The 26083-nt window shown below is 43.0% G+C and overlaps 1 protein-coding gene across 1 annotated transcript; it reads right to left on the bottom strand.

Moving 5' to 3' along the window:
• Nucleotides 1-381: 381 nt before the first annotated feature.
• znf507 (zinc finger protein 507) lies at nt 382-24242 on the bottom strand. The gene is made up of 7 exons (XM_079497655.1): nt 24106-24242; nt 19515-21941; nt 18102-18219; nt 15644-15752; nt 8229-8333; nt 6801-6935; nt 382-5465 (listed from the first exon to the last, which is right to left on the bottom strand). Exons 2-7 carry the CDS (start codon nt 21936-21938, stop codon nt 4991-4993), a joined length of 3366 nt encoding a protein of 1121 aa, XP_079353781.1. The 5' UTR covers nt 21939-21941; nt 24106-24242; the 3' UTR covers nt 382-4990.
• Nucleotides 24243-26083: the final 1841 nt, after the last annotated feature.

Raw genomic sequence — 26083 nt, 5'->3', positions numbered from 1 at the left:
CGTGAAATGTTCTACACACAATCTATGGATCATTATCTGAAAATCCAGGTGAAGAGAAGTTTGTATGTGAAAAATGTTACAAAAAATATGGCTGCAAGCAGCGATAACAGGCACTTTGAACAGGCATAACTCATGCCTCGTCTGTCTGTCTGGGGTACGAACAGCTGCAATACCGCTGGGTGACCTAAAGTGGCACTGTTGAGCAGCCTAAAAGGGCTTATTGCTTGGTCCAGTCTTAGGCTCTTAGCGCTGCTTGCAGCTATATTTATTATTATTATTATTTTTCAAAATAGTGAAACATTACAAAAAAAGTTAAAAAGGTTTAGGGGTAACGTTTAGGTAACGTTTAGGCTGCGCCCTTAATGTTTGACACATCACATGAACAAAACACAATCACGTCTTTTATTTCTCAGTATTTATTTACCAAAAATACAACAGCACGGTCGTGACGTAACACTGCCTATGATGTTTCAAAAATAAATAAAACAGAGCAAGCATCACAACGGCCTGAGACCGCACCAACGGATGCATCAGCACAGAGATCCATTACATATCCTCCAGCCTCCTTTGGTTTCAATGCACATAGCTCGTGCTTCGTTTAGCTTAAAATTGTCAGTTCCCTCAAATACACTATTAGTAATAATAATTACAAAAAAAAAGAGTCCCATCTTTTGATAAAGCTCAATTTCTCACCTTAGTGTTTTTGTTTTGTTTTGTTTTTTAATACAAGATAATTAAAAAATACATTTTGCTTTTCTTAAAAAAAAATGAATTCTACAGTATTCAACCTCAGTATTTACAGACTGAAATTACAGTACCAACTGTTGGTTTTTTTACAGGGTAAAATAGCTGGAAATATAGTAAGCATCTGCATTTCAGCTTTCAGCTTTTGCTTGAACAAAGTTCTGCACCGATTCCTCTATGATTATTTTCAAATTATAACGGTAGTACATGTTACGAATGAACAAATACAGACATATACATTAGAGTAGACTCCGAGAACGTGCAGAATGACATTTTGAACAAAAGGCACCATGAAGTATGACGAAAACAATGACACTCTTTCTTCGACAATCAGGTTGATGGGTTGTTTTTCCAACAAGACTATCATGGCTCCAATATGATTCCAAATGCACCTGACACATAAGAGACAGCTGTCTCCTCGGTGTCTCCTGTGTCTTCTGTGTGTCGCACCATTCACATTTTCAATGGGAGTCACGTAGTTTGACGAGACAAGCTTGCTCCCTGGCTGTCTTCTGCCCTCCTCCCCCCATGGAATAAGCAGGGAGCAAGCTTGTCTCGTCAATCCACGTGACTCCCATTGACAATGCATTGCGAGCCGTGCGACACAGGAGACAGCCGCCTCTTATGTGTCAGGCCCCTTAGAATAGGGTTAGTCTAAGATATTCTGAAATTGGGAGATAAACAGTTTACATGTGATAACTATACATCCACAAAGGCGACTTCTAATTCATCAATGGGTAAATCTGAAGGCCACTAACCAGGAAAGGATGTGAGAACTACACAAGGCTATAAACACTAGATGGCAGATGCACTAAGAGTGCTTTTCAAAGTTGTAATTAATTCAACATTGTGTACTTTGACCACCTGTTTCCATGAAAGAGACTAACCCAAGTTAATCAGGAGAAGGCAAATACTTCCTGTGGGTATAGAGTGGACCGGGGATTACATGTTCTCTCAAAAGGCATTGATGAGTTCAAGATACGTATACATTTTGTTCTGCAAGATAATCTTCAAAAATGAAAACCGGTTTCATTTTTGAAGCTTAAATGAAATTGGCAGAAGTAAAAAGATAACGTTACGACGCTAGCCTATGAATGAAATACACCAAGTATTGACTGTCCCCACCATAAATGCTTAGCTTGCGTGTTTGGCGTTGTGAAAGTCCCTGTCGTCGTCAGTTTCATTTAGCTTCTTTTTTATGAGATGTAAAAGCTTTCAAGTGGAGTATGAGTGGGGTATTTACTAATGCATTTCATGTCACATAACAAAACTTGAATATCCATTAAGTCTGTAATAACTAGTCTTTCAGGCAATTTAACATTCCCCGTGTTATAGCAGTTATTTTTTTAAAGCAGGATGTAATTGCCATGTGAGGAATAATAACAGACTAAAAATGTCATAGCATTTACCACTCTGACATGTCAAGAAAATCAACTAACTGCCTTAAACAAACCTGCTTTGTGAGGGGGTATTCGTTTGTTAGAGCTGAATAATTGCAAACTGTGTCAAGAGGCAAGATGCTGTGTTGTAATGGGTGAGACCTGGACTGTCACAGTCATCCGCCAGAAGGTTCTGGCTAGCCAAATCTTTTTTTCACCCAATCTCATTTAAATGCACGCTATGCAAATCAGACAGGAGGAAGAACGACTTTTTTCCCCTTCCCCTGTTCTTTTCAACACACAACACTGTTGCCGGCTTCTGTGACACATGCACTTTGAATTGTGAAATGGCAAGGCAGACAATAACAATCGACTATGATAATTTGAATTTCAGCTCAGGCAGTTAGGTCTTTGAGATACAGATGTAACATTGTTTTGATACACCTACTGTAGTTACACGTACGCACGCCATGTGAATGCGCAGCATGCACACACGCATGCAAATGCAAACTGGTCAAAGGGGGGGCAGGGCCATGAATTATGGATATTACATTTCCTCGTATTAATTTCCTCAGCCTCTATCTATGCGGGCATAAAGCAGTTAAGGGAATGCAGATGACTTAACGCGATGGATGCTCTGCATGACACTTATTGCAGGCTGGGGCTGAGCATGACAAAATGTTGCAATCTGAATGAATGCATCTACACCCCTTTTTGTTCTGCATCCGACTTTGAGGTCACCTCGTGGTCCAGTGGGGTTCAGCTTCCACTGGACGTTCCGAAAACATTGGATTAACAATAATTTCAGTGAAAGGGAAGAAAATACAACCCAGAGTGATCGAACGCTCTAGCAAGGTAGTCAAGTGTTCAAACCAAACAAAGCGTGGAGACAAAACGTTGCTGGAAATGAACAAATTAAAGGACCACTTCACCACTTTTCAACCTATCTTCATATAATAGGTCAATCATGATAAAATGGCACGATTTGTTTCTACTCAGTCTGTGTCTCATAGGAGGGCTGTGGGCAGTTTATAAACCGTCCTCCAGTGACATCATCATTAGGCAGATCTTTCATTAAACAAGATTTGTGAGAACGATGGCTTCCATTTTCGCATTGCAACTTTTCAGGACTAGAAAGCCTGCAGTTTCTATTAGCTTGTATTCCCCATCGATGATGTCACTGGAGGACGGTTTCTGAACTGCCCACAGCCCTCCTATGAGACACAGACCGAGTAGAAAAAATTGGTGCCATTCTTTCATGATTATTAGTGAGGACCTATTATATGAAGATAGGTTGAAAAGTGGTGAAGTGGTCCTTTAATAATCTAACAATTTCATAATCTGAATATCACCATTCTAGCTCCCCTAAATAATATAAAGAATTTTAACACAAAGGGGTCACTAATAACATCGGCTAGCAGCCATGCTAACTAGAGTCCTCTTTGTGAATCTTAGCAACATCTGCTATGAAATATAAGTGATAAATTTGGCAAAATAACACGTTAAGATTACAAACATAACATTACATATAACCGCTCAACTGAGACTAGTACTAAAATGAAAATGAGCTTCAACCACATATTCCTGGTTAAAACTTAAACACACAACAATTCAGTCAATATTAGGCACAATTACTTCCCTTTATAATATGTCCTTTTAAACCTCTGGTCTCATACACCAACAGCTACTACTACTGTGGGCCATATTCACCATTGTTACGTCGTCATCTTCTAATGTATTTCCAAAGTTTATCCTCCATAAGGCTATACATTGCCGTAAGTTCATGCTGACTTAACAAAACTCCTAGAGGTAAAAATGTACAAGTGACAAAAACAAATGTAAAAAAAATGTGCTTTTCCAAACTGAAACAAAAATGTATATGTTATGTTATGCATTTAGGCATCTGAGTTTAAACACTAGCGCACGTGCCTTCTTTCCTAAGCTAGAGCCTACACTGTGTGGGATTAAATACATTAAATAATAATTACAGTAGCGATACTAGAGCTGCCTCATGGTCAATATACAAGTTATGCTGGAAAAGAAAGGAGAGAATTATAATTCCATTTTCTGATGAGGGTCTGTGTGGTTTTGTGAGGTATCAGCTGGTTTGAACTCCTTGTGTATGGACATGCTAACTTGGGTTAGTTGGCATTCTTTCCCCTTGAAGTTAAATTCAATGCCCAACTCCAAACCAGCATATGTATTGTTTACATAGTCATGTTGACTTGATGTAGAAATGAACAACTAATGCAATATTTCCCTCAAGCTTCATCTCCCTGACACCCAGCGATTAGCCATTAGATTTTTCCTTTTATGAATTGCCCTCCTCCACTTTCAATGCCACTCACTCAAAAAAACAATTATGGACAGCTTCCTGTCATTAGAACTCCTCCAATTCAAGCCTAATTTATAAGGCTTTATACGAAAATAACATAATTTCATCTAAAAAGCCAGCGGAAGCCATAAGGGGATTAATCTCTCGCAGTTTGGTGGCTTGCATGGCTGCCTTTGGCGTGGGTGAGTGAACGTGTGTATGGGTGAATGTAAAGCATACATTCCTTTGAAAAGGGCACTACAGAAATCCTGACGACTTACCAAGACACACAGTGCTGGCATCACTTCTTTCTACGTAGGACATTTCAAACTGGAGCTTTAAATATACTAAGACGAAAACAGAATGGCCCCCGTCACTGTCACTATGGTACAGTACAATGCAAACATAAGTCAAATAAAGACAACATGTAATTTTAACAGCATGAAACGCATTGAAATGCTTATTTTTTTTCTGTGAATGATATTTTGGAGTCCAAGACTAAGGACTGTTGCATTAATGACAGGAAGGAGGAGTGAATGCAAATACTATGGTCTCACTGCGCTGCACCGCCCTCTGCTGACTGGAGGCCTAAGGCCTGCTGTTCCGGGGGCTGCTGCTCTTTATTGAGGATGATGCTGATTATATCTCCCTCATGGCCTTTCATGTGCTCCATCAGACACTCTTTACTTGTGGACTCAAAGCCGCAGATACAGCAGCAAAAGAGCAGCATGCAGTACTCCATGCCTGGACCCGGGGTGAGGCCCGTGTGCAGTTGGCCTCGTGGGTGGGACTGTGCTGGGTCCTTCCCAAGAGGGCTGGAGGCTTCGCTGGGCCACTGTGAAGGGTCCACGGTGGAGGAGGGTAAGTGAAAGCCCTCTGAGCTGTCCACCACCAGTCCCAGGCCTGCTGCCGACGTGTGGGTTGGGTCTGGCGGAGCCGTGTCGTTGTCTCTTGGTGGCTGAGCCGCCCCAGGCCGCTCTGCTACTGGCTCCAGGACCGAGGACAGCTTCTGAGGGGCATTGGGCGTCCTGGGGGACATGGAGGGGGAGAGAGAGAGAGACATAGAGAGGTATCAGAGACAGTGGCAATCCAAATGCAATGGTCACAATACACACGTTGCAGTGGATGATGATAATTACAATGGAAAAGATGGAAACCAATAAAAACTAAGAAAAACCTTAACTAACTGAAACTGTACTGTGTGTTTACAAAACTAACTAAAAGGAACTGAAATTATAGACACAATGCCCTTAGTTTTAGTTTTTCTCGTTACCAACAGTAAATTAATATATTTAAACGGCATATTTTGTTGAGTTTTTAATACACAATAGGCCTACTTACTGACCTTTTTGAATCCTGCACCTGACAAATAACCCAAAGTATGGAAAAAAAACTAAACACTAAAACTAAGAAAAAAACTAAACTAAAACTAAGCGTTGTAACAAAAAATCAAACCGGTAATAAAAACTAGCAAACTCGTTCTAAAAACAGAGTGCTCCAGACTTCTCTCTCCAGAGCAACATTAGTGACTTCCTCCTGGGGGATCCCGAGACGTTCCAAGGCCAGTGAGTCGATGTATTTCCTCCAACTGCGCCTTGGTCTGCCCCGGGGTCTCCTCCCAGTGGGACGTGCCTCAAGGACCTCCATAGGGAGATGCCCGAGAGGCATCCTAATCAGATGCCCGAAGCTGGCTCCTTTCCAGGCGAAGATGTCTCTCTCGTGTGACTGAACTTATCACCCTATCTCTAAGGGAGATGCCAGCCACCCGTCAAAGAAAACTAATTTCGGCCGCTTGAATTCGCGATCACGACCTTATTCTTTCGGTCATGACCCACACTTCATGACCATAGGTGAGAGTAGGAAAGAAGATTGCTGGGTAGACAAGAGGTTTGCCTTCTGGCTCAACTCTCTTTTCGTCACAACAGTGCAGTACAGCAACTGCAATACCACCCCTGCCGCTCCGATTCTCCAGCTGATCTCCTTCTCCGTCCTCCCCTCACTGGTGAACAAGACCCCGAGATACTTAAACTCATTCACCTTGGGTAATGCCTCATTCCCTACCCGGACTGCACAATCCACTAACTGAAATAGATTTATTTTTTGGGGTCAAAATTAACTATAACCGGCCTGGGCCGGCCTAGCGGTCCGGGCACCTATACTGGTAATCCTGATCTCGACGCCCTTTGCTGCGTGTCACTCCCCATCTCTCTCCACCCATTTCCTGTCACCATACTGTACACTATCCTATAAAGGCAGAATAAAGCCCCAAAAATATATTTAAAAAACTAAAAACAAATACTAACTATAACTAAACTATAAAACTATAATTACAATCTTATTGGAAACAAACCAACATTACTCACCGACAACTCTGGGAGATGGCCTCATTGATGGCTTTGTTCACCTGCTCATAATTATAGTTCTGGTCCCCAGCGTGCTTCCACATGTGGGACTTCAGAGATGGCGGATGGCTGCACACATAGCCACACAGGGAACACCTGGACCAGAGCACATGGGAAGGATGCAAGGGAGAAAGAGATTCACGGAGGAAAATGAGCAAAAGAGGGGGCGTAATGAAGATTGTAGCAAGAGGGGAGGGAGGACGAAGACTCATTTGGTTTAATATGTATGCATGCTGGTGGTACTAATCCTCTTTTCAATCAAGAGGAATCCAACTAACTAAAGACCCTGCAGGGAGTCTCAGGGGAGTCCGTGCAGGAATGAGTCAAGAGAGGTGGATGAATGCATGCATGCACAAATGCACAAACCATTAAGACGGTAAGACCTGAGGCCAATTCTAGAAATGCCATCTAAATCAGTAGTTCTCACACTTTCAAGATTTCTCAAAATCTCGGAAATACTTTGGCCGTGTCTCGCGACCCCCGCCCCGCCCACCTCCCCACCCCCAATAAAAATTGACAGCTACGATAACCTTAATAATAGCAAAATACATCATAAATAAATACTGAAACCAGATATAATCATTAAGGAAAGTGTACGCACACACTGTGTACTATGTAAACTCTTAATTTCCATTTTCCAGCCATTCAATAGCGCGGGGGGGGGGGGGGGGGGGGGCACGGGTTGAGCACCCCTGCCCTAGGCAATCTGTGATCATTAATTAATCTCGCCCTAGGCGGGGAATGAGTTAAAAATCCAAGATCAACTGCAGCTAATCAAGTTGAAATAGCCTTTCAAAAAGAGCTCTCCATTGCTGTTTTGCTGCCAAAACCTCATCCCTAAGTGATGCAGCAATTTAGCCACAGAAATCCAAGTCTTTATGGATTCATTATGAGGAATTGTACAGGTGCACATATTATTTTACTTGTTCAGCCAATGTCTCCTCAAAACCATCCACAGTAGTTTCTTAGCCGTGCTCCCGCTCGTCGCCGCACCTACATTTAAGTACAGCTTAGCCATGCATCATCCTGGAATATTACAGTCTAGTCCCACATAATGCCGCAATATTTCCATTAAATGTGTGTGAAAGCGACAGAGACAGCGAGAGAGCGAGACCGAGATTACAGTACCATGGACTTACTGCTTATCCCTTGGTTATTCAATAAGATGCTTTATGCACGTCTGGAACCGAACATTAGAAAATTACGTTCTCTGTATTTAGCCATATACTTGTTCATATCAAGCTAAAGTAAGTACAACCACACATGCTTCAGGTGCGCTACATCCGGTTTGTTGCGGGACGCCGTGACGTTGCGGACACTTCTTATGAACAACCTTGTACAGATACACCGCTCTCTGTTCAGAACAGGAGGACGTGTGGATGTTCTCACCTGTACTGCTCCAGCAGCTGTACAGCTTGGTGGTCCTGGGGGTGCCTCCGCATGTGGCTTTTTAGGCTGTTCATGTTTGTGGTGGCAAAGTCACAGCTACAACACCTGGTACACAGAGAGGGACACGGTGGAGAGGAAGCTTTTTAGGCTGTTCATGTTTGTGGTGGCAAAGTCACAGCTACAACACCTGGTACACAGAGAGACGCATGGCGGAGAGGAGGGTGTAAAGATGGAGGGGGATATAAATGACAAGGAAATAGAGAAGACGATCACAGAAAGGGAGGAGAGATGGCGGGAGAGGTAGGGGTAAGAATAGAGCGGGAGGGAGGAGAAATAAAGAGACGAATAGAGGGGAAATGCAAGCGAGCGAGAAGGAGTCGGGGAGATAGACAGAAGTGAATAAAAGAGAAAGCCTGCAGTTTAACAAGCTGTTGTCTGTGGTCAATATGGTATGCTATTGGTGTGTTGCCCAGAGGGAATTAGGGATTTAGAACAAAACACAGAAAGTTGCTACTGTAAGAAAACAAATACTAAATTAGTTTTTTCTACTTGGTTGCACTGTACAGTAGATGTTTTAGTTTGACGATGAAGCAACCTTGTTAGTTGCCTCGAGGGTACAGAGAAAAACACAAGGACTGTGAAGGCAGGCTCCACTCATAACTCATGGTCACCAAGACGCACAAGGAATGGGACTGTTCCACTCCGTAATGCTGCTGCAGCACGTCCATGCTGCTACAGGACTGTTCCACTCCGTAATGCTGCTGCAGCACGTCCATGCTGCTACAGGACTGTTCCACTCCGTAACGCTGCTGCAGCACGTCCATGCTGCTACAGGACTGTTCCACTCCGTAACGCTGCTGCAGCACGTCCATGCTGCTACAGGTCGCACTACCTGATTTGATGAGCCCTACAGTAGTGGGTTTCTTTCCATACACATTTCTCATCTCACCAAAGGGTCATGGCTTGTTTATCAATGCCATGATGTCACCATTTGAAATATAAAACAGAGTAGAAATACATCTCACCAAAGGTGAATTAAATGGTAAATGGTGCATGTATTTAGAGGCCTTCTATTCAGCGCGCGCGCTGAATAGAAGGTGGTGACTCGCCAGGTACAGAAGTAGACAGTTGAGGGTGTGTTATTAGCAATCCAGCAGTGTACTGCAGATGACAGATGACAATATGGACAACATTGTCCATATTGACATACCCAAATAAGACATATTGACACTCATCTTTATGTAATCTAGGATTATCTGTTTCACCTTGATTCATATCAATATATACTCAAGATGGAAATAACATTTTATTTCTGACAAATGACGGAATTACAAAGTTGTTCTTGGCCTGAAAAGTAGGCCTACTGAGGAACTATGAATTATTGTGCTAATATGCCGCAAGGAATGGGAAAGCATCTCTCCCCGACAGCAAAGCTTGGAGTGTTGACAAAGAAAACACAATAAAATAAAAGCACTCATGCTAGACTGAGTAAATGCTCTTGCTTATGTTTCCAAAATAATGAAAGCACCAGTGAAATAGCTTTGTTAGGTAGATGATAGACCACTATTTAGTGGTTGTGTGTGCCATTTAGTGTTCAAACTAATTGGTTTAGTCGATTAGAATTTTTTTCCATGTCAATTTGTTGATATCTAAGAAACACTCCGTCCGTTACCAGCTAATCTCCGGCACCATTAAACCGGTCGATGCCAAAATGTGCACACACACTCCCTAGATCCAAACGATGAACCTCTGCCCCAAATTTTCCAGAATGGCCTCTTATAGCGCCACCAGGAGGCCGACTTTTGTAAAACATTTTGATATTACTCCTCCAAATTTTGTCCAAATATCCTGCAAATTGTTACACAGTATCTATATAGTCATGTGCTTAAAGGGGAAAACCATTTTCAACATTTTACTATGTCATTAATATACCTTAGAGCTGTTGTGTGGAAATAATAAAAAAGTTCCCCCATTCTGTGTTTCCTAGAACTAGAGGTCTGAAAAAAATCATTAACATGGTGAAACACATCTTGATGATGTCATCAAGATGTGTTTCACCATGTTAATGTTTTTTTCCATAATTACAGTTCTAGGAAACACAGAATGGGGGGACTTTATTATTTCCACACAACAGCTCTAAGGTATATTAATGACATATGCCCCTTTAAGACGGATCTGTCCGATATTTCAGCTTTCAAAGTTTGCAGGATTGCCCTGTTTTGAACAAAAAGCCTCAAATCATGAACGCAGTGTGCAATTTACGTGAAATCTTTCACGCACCTTCCTACTAGGCTGAGGAATATATCCCACCCTTTTCACATTGGCCTGTTATAGCGCCACCAACAGGTGGATTTTTGCAACACATTGGAACAAAATTCCTCAAATCATCCAATTGCCATCAAAGGTGTAAGATCAAATGGCACCCTTTTCACATTAGCCTATTATAGCGCCACCCGGAGGCCACAACCTGACGTAGCCTGGTGGAGACCTGTGCCCCAAGGGGCACTTTTTCTAGTTTATAATAGCCTTATGCTGCATACACAGACAGACACGCTTACACTTACGCACACTCACAGACTCACGCACCCACACATTCAACTGCACAAGTGTATTTGTTGTTGTCATACCTTATGTTTGACTTTGTTTAACTTACCGTTATAAACTTTGTTTATTATTTTAGGTGAGAACCATGTATAAGCCTTAAATGGGTTTCTTTTATCACCTGCACTTAGTTTCTCTTTTAATAATATCACCCCATTCGACTGGTATCATACCATCTTATAGGGCCAGTATGTCCCGTTATCATACCTTCTTATGGGACCAGTATGGCCATACTGGCATACTCAGTGTCTCAGTATGTCATTATCACCTATTGTCATTATCACTGATGTCCTGACGGAGGCGCGCCGTGTCTGGTGGCCTTGAGCTACGTGAGGCACTGCCGAGCGAGGCGCTAGCCGAGCGAGTCGCCGTGCCGAGCGTTGCGACGGCCACCAGACCCGACTCAGCGCCGTCCGAGTTACGTCCCGATAGGCAGAGAATAATAGTGTATATTAGTAGCCCCTAGTTTCCATGCGCTGACAATAGTTGGAAATGACACGTCCACCAGGGGGAAACCTTGACCAGGCTATGGCGAGTATGCCAGTATGACCATACTGGCCCCATAAGAAGGTATGATAACGGGACATACTGGCCCTATAAGATGGTATGATAACGGTCGAATCCGCTGATAGACCTTTTTGTACTGTTTTTATGTGCGAATAAATAAAACAAAAAACAAAAATTGGTTTCTTCAATATATTCTCTGCTAATTGCCCAGCCCCAAAACCAAAACGTTCAGGGTTGTTTTTACAGCACAAAGGAAGTCCATCAACCACAATAAATGTAAGACAGAGTTTGAATGAGTGCCACAATTATAAATCGGTTCACGGAGGCAATGTGCAGCTTAGGATAAAGCAACCCACTGAGTTTACACTAGCTTGTTACATTTTAATGTGACTAGCCGCCAACAAGATTTTCTTGCATAATTAATAGTTATGCGTTATTCGCCAGTTGCCACACAGAAATTGTGAAATATAAAAGGGAATATCTAAGGGTAATCTAATCACCTGCCTGCATCCGCCTTAATATGCTTCTACCCGTTGAAGTTGTGATTGGGATTAGGCATGCCTTCGAGGTGTTTCCATTTTCACATTATTAAGATTTTGTATGGTAACGTTTTTTCCCATTACTTTGTGTTAGAATGAGATTTATTCCTGTGATATGATTTCCAATTGCACACTTAGTGTAATGTTATAAGTGCTAATTATAGTGACAGTGCTATCCTCAGGAGTTATACAGAAGAGAATCAGAGAGCAAAGTGTTAGGGCAAAAAAAATCAATCCATTACAAACGCCTTTCCTCCCAGGTGTTTTAGTTTGAAGATGAAGCGTCCTTGTCAGTTTGCCTGGAGGGCACAAAGGCAAACGCGGGGCCTGTGAAAGCAGACTACGCCCGTAACTAATGGTCCATTGTGCAGCAGCTGACTGCCGCTGGTACATCATGGAAGCCGATTTGACAAATCCTTCTGTAGTAGAGTTTTTCACAATAATTTCCAATGACACTGGCCCAGGTTTGGGAATGGGTACACGACTACACAGGTTTCAGAGATCAATTTCAGCTGTCTCCTGATTATTTTTAAACAATCTGTGAACATCATTTTGGAACATGACATATGTTCTTGGGGGTGTTGGCTCTAGATTAAGTATACGTATTAAGTCAATTTAATTGCATTTAGTTAATTGTGAGTCAAATACTGTAAGTCATCCAGGCAATCAGTAAGAACATGAATATAAATATTCTTATTATATGCAATGTTAGTGTTTTAACAGGGCGAAGGGAAGAGTCATTCCAAATTAGGGCTTTTACAGTGAGAGCCATCTACTCAGTAACATGACATTTCAAATCTTCCACCCTGTCATCAAGAGAGAGGTTCACTCTGTGAGTTCTCAGTCTAGGCATAACTGCCAAGCGCAAACCACTGCTAAAATGTTTTCTCCATCAGGTACTTAAGATTCCTTATGACAATATGGACTAATGGAAAGCAAAGGGGAGAAAATCACTCACACAGGGATGCCTTAAAGCATGTGGAACCTGCAGAACAAATGCTTTCTGTAAATGTGACTGTTTCCTACAAATGTACAAAGTCAGCAGGCAAATTGGATTTGCCCCGGATAAATTGAATTTGCCCTCAAAGTCGGGCCAGAAAACTGTCACTCAATTACAGGAGGAATTGCAACTTTGCAAAGCCAGAAAATCGAAATATGCAAGATTTGTACGTGTTTGCATGTGTCAGGGTGTACCCGGGAAATGGATTTAAAAATGGCAAAAAAGCAAATGACATGTGGTGTGGTAACTGTGGTTGAGATGGTCACACATACGCCCTGGGGGCCTGGGACAGAATACCACAAGAACCTTACAATGTCTCCCAAACAGTGTTCTGTTCAATAACAATAGGGTGGCTAGTGGACTGTGTGAAAAGGTTATCATCACATCGATTTAAGCAGTGGAAAGCATTTGAACGACCTGTAGTTCAGGCATCTATTACGTGTCTACAAGTGGACAAGTAAAGTGGTTCCCATAGTGTTGGGGCTTGTCTGCCTTTATTTGAATAGTACAGTGAAGACTGATAGGAAACAGGAAAAGAGATTGATGAAAAATATACAATTTTACATAGTTACTTTCATATTAATGTTAAATTATCATTACAATCTTACTATCAAATATTCGCCCACCTACAATAACCTTGCAGCACACAAGAACATAAACAAATCTGTATTGTCAGTCTATGGGGAAAGTGCTTTGATTTGCATCCGCATAGATGCAAATCCGCAAGATGTTTCAGATGATGACAGGGAAAAGACTTGAGAAGTCTTCAGTTGCACTATACGTGTCCACTTTATACTGCCATATTAGTCAGTTACTTAAGACCTATTCTTGGGAAGGAAAATAAATGTGTGTGTGTGTGTGTGTGTGTGTGTGTGTGTGTGTGTGTGTCCTCTTGAGCATAGCTTAGTAAGACCTCATCTTAAATAAACCAACATCAAAACCAGTGTTTACACAAGACAGCTGCTAGGCAGGTAGGAATGCAAAGACCATGTCCTTGCTTGAACAAAAATATGACAGCACCAGACCTGACTGAGCTAACCAAGGCTTTAGTGGGCATCTACTGCCACCTAGTGGATATATAAAATATCTACAAATTCTGTACAACAAAATATGGAGTATTTCAATCCTAATATATATTAGGGAAACCTCTGTCTGTCAGTCAGTCAGTCAGTCAGTCAGTCAGTCAGTCAGTCTCTCTGTTCCGCATGGTTCTCATCAGTGGGTTGAGCAATTTATCTGAACTTGCACACAGGCACTGACCGTTGGCAGTAGTTTACCCACATTTAAGCTGTTTATTTGCATTTTTGTGTAAACACCAGAGATTTGGAGTTCGGGGACTTCGGGCTACAGGCCCGTATCCACCCACAGACACTGCGTTTTATGAGTGAAATGGTGCTTTGGATAACATTTCCATAGCACTAGCACGCACACTGTTAGAATCCACTTTGTGTGATTAGCACACACAGTTTAGCTCAAACATTGTAAACATCAATGCTCATGATTGTGGGTGGCAAAGATTCCACATTGGGTCCTAAATGTCCCCACCCCAAACCCCACCCCCAACCCCACACCCACAGGATTAAATCACTGTCTACAACTTAAACAATGCATACCGAGTGCATTAAAAAACAAGCCCGGAAACTACCAGTTAAATAGCGTGGTGGTATTTAAAATATATCCATTTCCAAAATATGACACCAAAACCATGCACAGAATGTCAGAAAACTCAATGCTACTTTAAGATATTAGAGCTTGGTTAAAGAAAGACAAATAAATGATACGGTTATCCTTGCCCTTCCCAAACATAGTGTCCACACATTTTAGGCCACAGACCCGTTTTATTGAGTCATCTATGACTATGGGCAGAATAAAATGCATAGCAAAAGTTTATTCACTTCTAAGTGACGAGAATAAACTTCCTAATTAAAATGGAAGAAAAGCGTTCCTTTTTGCTATGCTGATCTGTTGAGCTCAGATGCTCTGTTTTTTACACTGCCCCTCATCAACCCCTCGTTCCCTGCACAGTGCACAGAAAATATTCCTGGCACGGGCGGGCGGGCATGTGTGTGTGAGAACAACTTGTCTCAGATTGCCCCACATCATGACATTTTGTCCATATTGTGCAGCCCTAATTGTAGGGGGAGCAAAGTACATTTATTCAACATTGTTTTGACAGTAGAAATCAATAATGTGTGCTAAAATGTGTTAAGTGTGTGTGTGTGTGTGTGTGTGTGCGTGCGTGTCAGCTTCTATGACAGACAAATTATGTATGCGCTGTTGTGCACAACTATTAGTCACACAGTGAGACATAGTAGGAAGGAAAGTTGTTTTAATTCAAATCTGGATAAAACATTAATGTTATTAAATGTTGTTCTCTCTCACAGAAACACAGTATTCCAGGCATAACAGCTGCCAATAGTTTGTAAATTTACACATTATGGAACTTCATGTATTTTTATAAGTTTGAGTCCTGAGTCCTTGATGATTTTGCGTAGTACTGTATATTTTATTATTAAATGTGCGGATGAATTGAATATGAAAGACTCCAATGGAGGCTTTCTTGGGACGGGTGTTTAAATCCTCTTAGCAGACCTTGTATTGAACTGTATCAACTATAACGTATTCATAAAGTATTACTTTATATACTATAAAGTATTCAATCAATCAAAGAAGAGATCACATTTTTATATCAATGTCTCCAATGTCTTCAGAATGATATTTAATTGGTACAGTAACACCCTGTAAGACTGTAGTGTAAGCAGACTCACCTGTAAGGTTTATCAGAGTTGTGGATACGTCTGTGATTCCTCACGCCAACGTAGGTGGAGCTAGTGTAGTCGCACACGTCACATTTGTACATGTTCTGCATGATGGAGTCTGAGGAGGACAAATGATAATGCACAACGTATGTATCAACAAAAATAACATATACCCACAATAACATAACATGCTTATTGTCCAGGCCAAGATATTAATGTCGAACCTCAGTCAGATTTACTAATAATACCAATACTACTACCACTAAGGAGAAGAAGAAGATTATTTAGTTAGAATAGGAGGGGAAAAACTGAAAAAGAAAGAAGCCAACAGGAAATGAGTGAGAGAACAATCACACGCAATATAGGCGAAGGTCACATGATGTGTGAAATAAACAATGTACAAACAGACATGGTTGATTAAAGGATGATTAGTGGCAGTATTTATTATTTTGTCCAGCTTATTAAAAAAAAGGAAAGTTGGATGGGTGTGTTTTGCCACATCTGCAAACTGGGGTAGGTGCTACTCTGCTATCTTCACTTCTCCTAGCCTGTGATCTTAGCTTATAGCCCTGAAAAGAATATCCTATGGAATTGATATGTTTTAGAATTATTCCTTCTTTTAAACCCATTAAGACCTGAGGCAGTGACGGGCTGCAAGCTTGTACATCTGCTATTTTGGTATAGCCAATGCTATAATAAAACACAGATGCATTCCTGGGATTTAAGGGTTAAACAAGTGTTGCTCAGTGAGAGGTGCATGGCAGCAAAAAGACAGTCGTCGGTGCCATCTCATCTCCGTCATTCTTCATTGACAGAGTGGAGTCACGTTACTATAGTAACCCAATACTGGCACTGCATGCGCTACAGCCAAATGTATACTTTGTCGTATGACGGGGCCGTGTGCGCAGAAAATAACAGATCTACAAGTTTACAACATTGTGAGCTTGTAGATCTGCTGTTTTCAACACGTGACCCGCTGTACGGCGAAGTATAAATCGAGCTTAAAAGGACTGGGGAGCTGTGCTCACATTCATTTTGTTTCTAGCGTGAATATATCGGCATTCGCCAATTTTTGGGCTGATGGTGGCCAATAGGAATATTTTGGCATCCAACCTTACTACAAACCAAAAACACCCTACCGTTGATGTATAAGATATATACCTGTACAGTACATCATATCACACATCCACATCCTATAAACAAACCCCAATTCTGAAGATTCTCTATGGCACATGACCCACTGCTAGGCATTTTAGTGCTGAAGTTCATTTGAAAAGTGATGCAGAACATGCCACACTATTTCACTGCTTTGTTTGTACATGTATATGAGTGAGTGACAAAATAAACACCACAGGGCCTTAAATGTTGCCAGCGAAATAAATCACTTCTAAAACTAACAAAGTGTAACACAAGTCAAACAGAACAATATGTTCCCGTCTCCTTGATCTGGTAAATAGCCTTGCTACTGAATGTTAAAATAGCTGCAATCGAGAGAATGAAATCTGACTCAGGCAGTAATAGGGCCGATTCATACTCCTATTTTACCGCTGTTTCGGCGCTGTAGTGCCAAAATGATTTTGGCTCGTCAGAAATGTTCAGTAGCACCGAAGAGCCGACTTTAGGATGGTACCCGCCCCCCCCCGAACCTAAAATGACGTCACATTGTAGGCTCTACAGAGCCGAACCGACTTTTATTCGGCTCTAAAATAGGAGTATGAATCGGCCCATAGAGGGGAAGAAAAAAGTCCTTAGTGCACACCTACAGTGGACAGGTGCGTCGCTCCACAGCCTAGGAGCGCCTGTTGTGCAATCCTCGATGTTGCGCAAGAGTGACACGTCATCGAAAATCTCCCTCCTCTGTTTAGCCGACGACAACGAAAATCTTAAAACATTAATAACTCGCGATCTAAATCATCCCGTCTAATTATAAAAAAACCTCCTGTGTTAGACGGCCCTCCGCTGTCCAGTCGCTAGTCGCGATCGAGTGGGCGCTATAATGTAATGGATGAAATAACCCCGGGCAATGAAAGTGTTTTAAAGCTGCACCGTCTCACTTTTTAGTGGATACTACTTTTTTGAAGACTACTATTTACATTATTCTGCTGTGAGCCAGCACTTTGGTGTGCATAGCATTCTCGTGAACGTCTCGTATTAAACGTATACAATTGGGGTGGTTGAATTTGGTCTCGCTCCATTCTAGTATTGAGACATTTATGATTATTTTTTAAGGATATTGTTGGGGCCCACGATGCGCTATTATGCTGCATTAGGAAGTGGAAAGTATATTTTACTGCCAAGGACGACTTTGACATTTGATCGCTCCTCACTGTTTAGCTCTCCGTTTCTAGGCAATGCTTGGCTAGGCTATGTGCCTAGTTTAACCTGAGTATCAAAACAAAAGGTCTGAATCAGAAAGCACATCCCACGCATGCTGTGACTAGGCCTGACGATGTTCCATGTCTCCTACCTTCTTCTGTTGTCCGTTCGGGGTCCTCTGTGGTCACCATGGCTTCACTGACGGGCGTGAGAGCCGCCACTGCACTGGCGGAGCTGTGCTGATCCCGCTCGTGATTCCGCAGCTGACTCTAAGGAAGGGAAATGTTATGATAAATGACTTACATTTATTACTTTCATAATCATTACAGGTATATTCAGTGATCTCACTTAATTCAAAAATATATATTTTTTTGATAATCCTCCCTACTGTGTGCTGACCATATAAGGAGTTCCTCCCGGTCCCCAGTTAACCCCTGGGATAAAAAAAACCAATTTGTTTTTGGCTAGGTGGCCCAGCCTTCATGCAATCAGAATAAAGAGGGGCCTTCCACCAATCATGATCGAGCAGGGGCGGGCCTTGGTGTGCGTGCTGTTGGCCTGCTGCATATACATATATACTATAAAGTGCTATCTGCTATGACTACATAAAATGCAATTCTAGTGCTGTCTACGTAACATGCTATAAGTCTGTATAAAAATGCTATCCAAGTCTACATAAAGTGCTTATCTAAGGGGCTAGGGCAAGTGCTACAGGCCATGATGGAGTCTGAAAAGGTGGGTTTGCACAAAGTATAAAATTGAAATGTTGGCTGAGTGAGTGCTGACTGAAGCGGGGGAGCACTTTGATGAAATGTAATAGGCTCACTTACTCTCTAATACCACTTTTGGAGTGGATAATGTCAAACTGGACCGAGCTTCACCCAGAAACATTTAGGAAACTTTCTTAAACCAACTCCCAAATCTACTGAATAATACGGTGCACTTAATGATCTCTGCTGCACTAAAGGGCACTGAAGTCTCATCATGACAGCAGAGGAATCGATAGTTCTCTCCTCTCGCTTGAATCATCAACAAACTATGGCCAACTTCTGCTGCAGCATTGCATCACTGTTTTCATCTCTTCAACAAGGTACAACACATTGTTGATTTTGTCGCAGAGCAACGCATTGTCAGCTTGTAGATCGGCTATTTTCAGCATGCAACCAAGTGTCAAATCAGGCATTACGACATGTTTAGACACTAAACCATTTCAGATGACTAAAATATGACTAAACCCAAATGAAATGTTATACAAAAGACTATGACTAAACTAAATACAAATTTGCTGTCAAAATCAACACTGGTACAGCAAGCATATTACTCCATCCATAGGGTCCATTTGACAAAGTGCCTTATGCTTGATTTGTACTTCATTGCATATCCGTGTCCTGATCCAAAAATAGATCTATAAGCTCACATGCGACATTTGTGACATTTTGGTGTCTTTCATGAGTGTATGTTTTTATTGATGTTGTTCGGGAACCCCTAACCAAAGACAACTTCCAATCACTATGTGGATTTTTTTTTTAAATCTGGAACCATGAATGAAAGGGATTCCACTGACCTTATAGTGGAAGGTGTCAGGGCACTGCTTGCACTGGTACATCCTGGTCTTGCAGTGGTGAATCATGTGGGTCTCCAGGTCCTTGCTGTCCGAGGAGATGTGCTCACAGATGGGGCACTGGTACGGCTGCCTCTGCCGGTGCACCCGCAGGTGCTGCTTGATGTACCCTTTGTTGCCACTGCTATAGCGACAGAGGCGACAGCGGTATGGCCTATCGCTCCCGGGGATAAAGTCCACCAATCCCCCGTCGGGAGGTGTGACTACCGCGTCCATGCCTGCCACGTCACACACATAACCATCGGCCTCGCTCCCCGTCACCACGGTGGTGACCGATCCATTTTGAAACTGCGCGTTGTCCTGGAGTTCTCTCAGGATGTCCTCATCGGACGCGTTCTGGTCAGAGCGTTCTCTCAGCCTCTCGATGACCGTCAGCAGAGACAAGCTGATGCCAGCTTTGGTGGTGGAGCCCCCGTCGTCCACCTCCCCTAACCCCAGGCCCAGCCCCAAGCCCAGGGATCCCAGTCCCTCCCCTTTGTCCTGGGCACGGAGCTCCAAGTCCATCAGAGATGTTGCCTTGGCGACCTCCGACACTCGGCCGTCACAAGACGTCACTTCCAGCAGTCTTTGACCCATCACGTCTTGGCTCTGTGATGAAGTGGACTTAAAAGCCACGTTGGTACCGTGGGCGCTGGTGGTGTTGGTGGAGGGGAGTTCAAGGGTTCTCATGGGCATAGCAACCAGGGCCTCAGCAGCCAGTGAGTGTAGTCGGAGCGACTCTGAGTGGGTCCTTCTGCGGCCAGCAGGAGGGATGTTCTCATCACAAGGTGGTTCGATGCTGGTGGGTTCGTGATCATCTCCCGAAAGCTGTCTGTCACTGCTACAACTACCACTCCAGCCAATACCCACCTCCTCCTTCTCCTGTTTGCACAAGTCCACTGACGTGGACGTGGACTTGTGGGTCATCTCCAAATCTCCCACTTCTTCCTCAGTTTCAGCCAATAAGCTCTGATCTCCACCCATATCTGGGCTGAGGAGGAGAGGGTTGGTGGCCATGACTGAATCCTCAGCAGAGGGCAGACGTTCGACGATCACATTGATGTGGCCGGTGCTGTTCGGGCTGCTGTTGATGATCTTTTGAGCAGACGTCAGTAAACTGTCCGTCGCAGAGCTGTGGTGACCGCCATCAATCTCAACCTCCGCCTCTGTAGTCACCTGCACCTCCACCATAGGCTCCTCTGCACTCAAGTCCTTGAGAGGATACACGCCCTCCTCCTCCATAGTGATCAGGCTTTCATCGTGATCCACAATTGGGTGATTGATCAGGTCCCCCTTACCCTCAGCGGCCAGTGGCGTGCAGAGTTGGAGCTTAAAGGCAGCGGGGATCTTTTGGAGGCTGTCGTCTTGGAGGACAGGGGAGAGGACGACCAACTCCTCTCTGGTTGTAGATGCATTGGCAACACAGCCTCCAGAAAGGCCTGTGGAGGCCTGGACCTCCCTCCTCGCAGGGGCATTGTCCTCGTCCTCAAAGATGGGGTACGAGCAGTCAACAAGACCGGCGTGCTTCCAGGCGTGGGTCTTGAGCATTCGCTGCTGGCTGCACACGTAGCTGCAAATGAGGCAGCGGTACAATCCGTACTCCTCGTAGCTGTACCACTTCTTCTTCTGAGGGAGCTCCTCAGCGCCGCCGTCCACGGAGCTTTCGCCCCCCTCGGCCCCCGAGCCACTGCCGCCTCCCGGCCCGTCTCCGTTTGCCACGCTGTGGGGGAGAAGGTCCACCGAAGGCAGGTGTTTGTTCGGGTCGTCTGCGTAGTCGAAGTGGAGCCTGACGTGGGACTCCAGCTCGCCCTGGTGGCGGGAGGTGAAGCGACATTCGGAGCACATGAGGATGAGGTCGCTGTGCTGCTCGTCGTGCTGCCTCAGGTGCTCTTTGAGCAGCAGCAGCGTCGGAGAGAGGTAGCGACACAGGCTGCACTGATAGCACGTTACAGTCCGGTTGTTCTGGTGATTATTGGCGGTGCCGACTGCCTCCGACAGCATGCTGGCGGTAGTACCGTCAACAGCGAGGGACCCGACCGACTTCAACTCGCTCAGTATAACTTCGGACTTGCAGTTCCTCCTGTTCTTTTTACTGGGCAAGGCTCCTTTGTTCTCCTCCGACGTCACTCCCCTAGCGGAGGCCTGGTGGAGCACCCTCTTCTGCCCGGCCAGCGTGCAACGCCGCTGGGGCCGCTTGTCTACGATCTTGCTGAGCTTCTCGATGACCTGAATGAGGGAGTCGGCGGCCTGCTTCTGGTGCAGACGCTGGGCACTTTCCTCTACGGTGACTGGCCTGCTTTGAGACTGAGCGTGTGCGGCTGGTAGCGGTGGGGTCGGCGGTGCTGACGGGGAGTGTGTGCTGATGACAACATCGCCGGTCACCTCCATGGTCTGAATGGGAGATAAGACAACAGAGCAGGCTGGGTGAGAAATCAGAGAAGTCAAACTACCCCCAATTCACCAGCTAAACGTAGGTACTTTAAGGGTTTTCATACCCTGAAGAAGGCAGTTGCATCTGCCGAAATGTTGGTTCCTACTCTGCATCCTAATAAATAAATCGGCACTTTGGCTATCAGTGTGTTATCTAAAAAGTTATCTTTTTAGATGTTTCTGCTGTGAGCTGGCACCACTACTAAGACTGGTGTGTGTTTAGCATCCTCCTGCACAGTGTTTGACATTTCAAGGGTGGATCAGATAATACACAAGGTATATGATATTGTTGCTGTCGGGAGTAAACCACTTAACTCCTAACTAAAATAGTAAAAATCGCTTCGGCCAAAACTGTCTGCTAAAGCAGCTAACTCCACCACCTCTCCCCCCTCTTGTGCAAGAAGTAATTGACAATCACAATACCAACTTTGATGAGGCAGTATTGCTTAGTTAAATATATATATATATATATATATATATATATATATGGTTTTCTTCATTTCCTAAAAAAAATACATTTTTTTCATTAACTGAAAAATGAACATTTTGGAGTGGTTTCTTCCCAACAGTAGACATATGAACAACTAGTTAGGAGAGTTAGTAAAAATAGATCATTAGGATAGAAGACGACAAGGTTTGTTTGCAGTTGTAATTACACACTTGTTGCTGCTAACACACAATAATACCACGCAGATCATGCAGGCATGTGCACGCAGGCATGCACACACATGACATTAACCACTCACATCATGACATGCAGGTATGTGTGTGTGTGTGCAATGCATACACAGACTTTTCCATATGGAGGTAAAAGGGTAGGCACAATTAATAGTCCTTTACTAAATCCTGTGGGGGAAAGTTTACAATCAGCTGATGGCTCAGGATATACAGGACAGACAGTACACTGCAGACAGCCTCTCTCTCTAGCTATACAGCCACCCTTAAAGAAAGCAAGTCCATCAATCCGTCATTGTGTTTTCAAATTCACACCAAGTACTGACTATGTGTAGCTAACTGGTTTGGGAGCCTGTTGCGAGGAAGAGGCAGCTAGCTACTACTATCTTCTCTAAACATGTGGTCACAAGGACCATTATGATAAGCATGGCAAGTTACTCTCTGACAGTGAATAGTATTGTCTAGTCAGAACCATGTGCATTTGTTTACAAACAGATAGGCTTCAGCGAAAATGAGGAAACCATCTTGTGGTTGAATTCTAATTTTATCCTTTCATCTTTTCCACTTTCTGACCACAAACGGGCTTCCTCATTTGCAGACTTCTGCTTCTGATAGCAATATGAAACTATATGAATGTATTGCAGGTTTTACATTAGCTTGGAATTCATGCAAAAGCCAACACATACTGAACCTATGACCAAACAACACCTATCTTGAAGTCTACTTTGCAACCACTGTTCGTGAAAGACTTTGTGCATGTTTAGGGTGTAGCTAATTAAAGTGGTTATAGTCAAAAGGTTGATTGTTGCTGTGGACATGTGGTGTATATAACACTTAAACACTAGGCCTTCAGCCCTGAAATAAGTTAATCGTTAGTCAACTCAGTTCAGAATGTCCATGTTAATTTTGACTTTGGCTACTTTTAGCCAAGATTGCTCAGCTGCAAAAGGGCCATATATGTACGTACAATAATCAGACTCGGACAGGGCATCTGACTGACAGTGTATGTGTTGTCATAGTCTAAATATATATTTCACCGCTTTCTACAGCGAGTCGATATAAGGATCTAGTTCCAGGTTCACAGCTTCAGAGATATCGGATAACTCCTCTATCTAGCAGACAAGACAAGACAACATTGCATAAGATGTATGGTTGAAACGACCGCTACAGACACGTAGCCGCGTCGATTCAACACAGTAGTAGAGCAAGTTCAAAAGGAGTGTGAAGTCAGACAGGAGTGCACACGCCACACACACACATAGAGCTGTTAGCGAGCTAGCTGTTCTGCTCTCACTCACACACATACACGAGTCTCACTAGCAACAGTTAAACACACACACACACACACACACACACACACACAAGGACATTGTAATGATTTCTCTCGGTTAATGAATGACGACAAAAGATCACAAGACTGCATCTCCCTGCGGACAGCTAAGATACTCACTGATCCGGAAATGTTCGATGGTCTTTGGCCTCAACGCATAAAAAATGATCGCTTTTGTTTTATTTCGTTAGCAATAAAAAAGTACTGGCCTCTGTAAAATACCACACTGCAAAATGGCGAGGATGGAACAGCGATCACGTGACCCGGGTCAGGTGACCGACATGGAATGTTTGTGGTGGAAGATTTATTTGAATCAGATTTGAATAGAATGCAATCAGTGCGCACTGCTGCCATGCTGACGATAATAATAATAATAATAATATTAGTTTTAATAATTAATAATAATAATAATTATTATTATTATTATTATTATTATTATTATTATTATATAAGTCCGGAATCAAAATGTACTTGATTAAAAGTACCAAAAGTAGAAAGTAGGCTACTCATTCATTATCCATTGTCCAATTTCAAGTTTTCAAATGTATAAAACCCCTTTCGAAAATAGCAGATCTACAAGCTCACAATGCATGGCATCGCAACGCACTGTGAGCTTGTAGATCTGTCCCACATAGCCAATAAATAAGCCAACATCAGTTTGTCAATACTGTAAAACCTGAAACTCTGAGGAAATATTTAAATGTGTACATAATATTAAACTTATGGAAAAGTAGTGAATGTTGGTAGCTAGGAGAAACTATGGAAATTATGCCAAACATTGCTAAATAATTCATGTGTGGAATCTGGAAATCATAATTCTATCCATAATGTGTGCTACTGTGCTCATAGCATATGGTGATCTGTTTAGTTGGTCAGACTAGCTGGCTGGCTTAATTGGGGTCTGTCTTTGATATTCAAGGACCACCTGGGGACAGGGGTTGTTTTTACTGTGCCTTTTGTTTGAGTCCTGAGATCCTGGTTCACACCTAGGGCCATCAAATGCTAAAACAGTGGATCAAAGGGCCACAGTGATCCTGATTTACCTTCTAGGAATGGCCAAATGGTAGTCTGGAGCTATGTGTATTGTGGAAATTGTACTTAATGTCATGCAATTGAATGTAACCAGTTCAGTCAGTTGGCCAGTCACTACCTGGTGGCTGGTCAAGGCCAGCCAGGCCTATGCTATGCTATGCTGTGTATGCTGTGTACTTCGAAATAAACCGACATCTCTGAGGAACATCACTCTGTCTGCCGTGTCTCACAATTATCTCCGCTCTCCCGTTTTGGTTAAGTAATTCGTGGTGTTTCGTGTCCAAAATACACGACACATGTAAACGTTTAGAAAAACGTATTGGAATTTAGAATCAAAAGGGAAATGTCTCCTCCTAGTGGTTGTATGCTGTTTTACAGGTTTCTTTTTTTAAATCTTTTGTTGACTAAATCTGATCACCTGCCTGCATGGAGTGGAATGGTGGCCTGGGGACATGGGGTGGAGAGAGGCGTGTATATGCACACATACATGCACGCATGCACGCACACACACACACAAAATATACCTGATAACCCAATGTGACAAAATATTAGAGTGTGAATCTACCTTTTTGTGTCTCCATTACTATGTAGTACTGTACAGTAATATAATTGCATAACTGTAAATTGTTGTATTCATTATGCATGTAGAATATGCTTATCAGGTAAGAACTGTGTGTGGATAATTATCCTATATGCCTCACAATGCACTTTGGCCTTTGAACAAAACACAAAGCTATTAAATAGTATGTGTGTGTCTCTCTCTCTCTCTGTGTGTGTGTGTGTGTGTGTGTGTGTGTGTGTGTGTGTGTGTGTGTGTGTGTGTGTGTGTGTGTGTGTGTGTGTGTGTGTGTGTGTGTGTGTGTGTGTGTGTTCTGACATCACAATGATGTTCTGACATCACAATGATGCGCATTGCGCAACCTCACCCTTTATTAGCCAATTGAAATAGCTAATACCTAATCACCCTCCAACGGGCACGGTTCTAGTTAGTATAACAATGGCCCATTATTCCGATGTCCTGTTGGTGCAACTGGCCCATTATAGCTAACAAACCCTAACTCCTCAA

This window comes from Electrona antarctica (genome assembly GCF_951216825.1).
Source record: "Electrona antarctica genome assembly, chromosome: 3".
Lineage (NCBI taxonomy): Eukaryota > Metazoa > Chordata > Actinopteri > Myctophiformes > Myctophidae > Electrona > Electrona antarctica.
Note: the sequence above shows the minus strand (reverse complement) of the source record. Positions and strands in the feature narration are given on the sequence as shown.

Coding starts and splice junctions, on each gene's coding strand:
- znf507 (XM_079497655.1), bottom strand. CDS start 21,938: ATGGAGGTGACCGGCGATGTTGTCATCAGCACACACTCCCCGTCAGCA. Junction 18,220..19,514: donor CTGACACCTTCCACTATAAG/GTCAGTGGAATC, acceptor TCCCTTCCTTAG/AGTCAGCTGCGGAATCACGA. Junction 5,466..6,800: donor GCCATCTCCCAGAGTTGTCG/GTGAGTAATGTT, acceptor CATGTCCCCCAG/GACGCCCAATGCCCCTCAGA.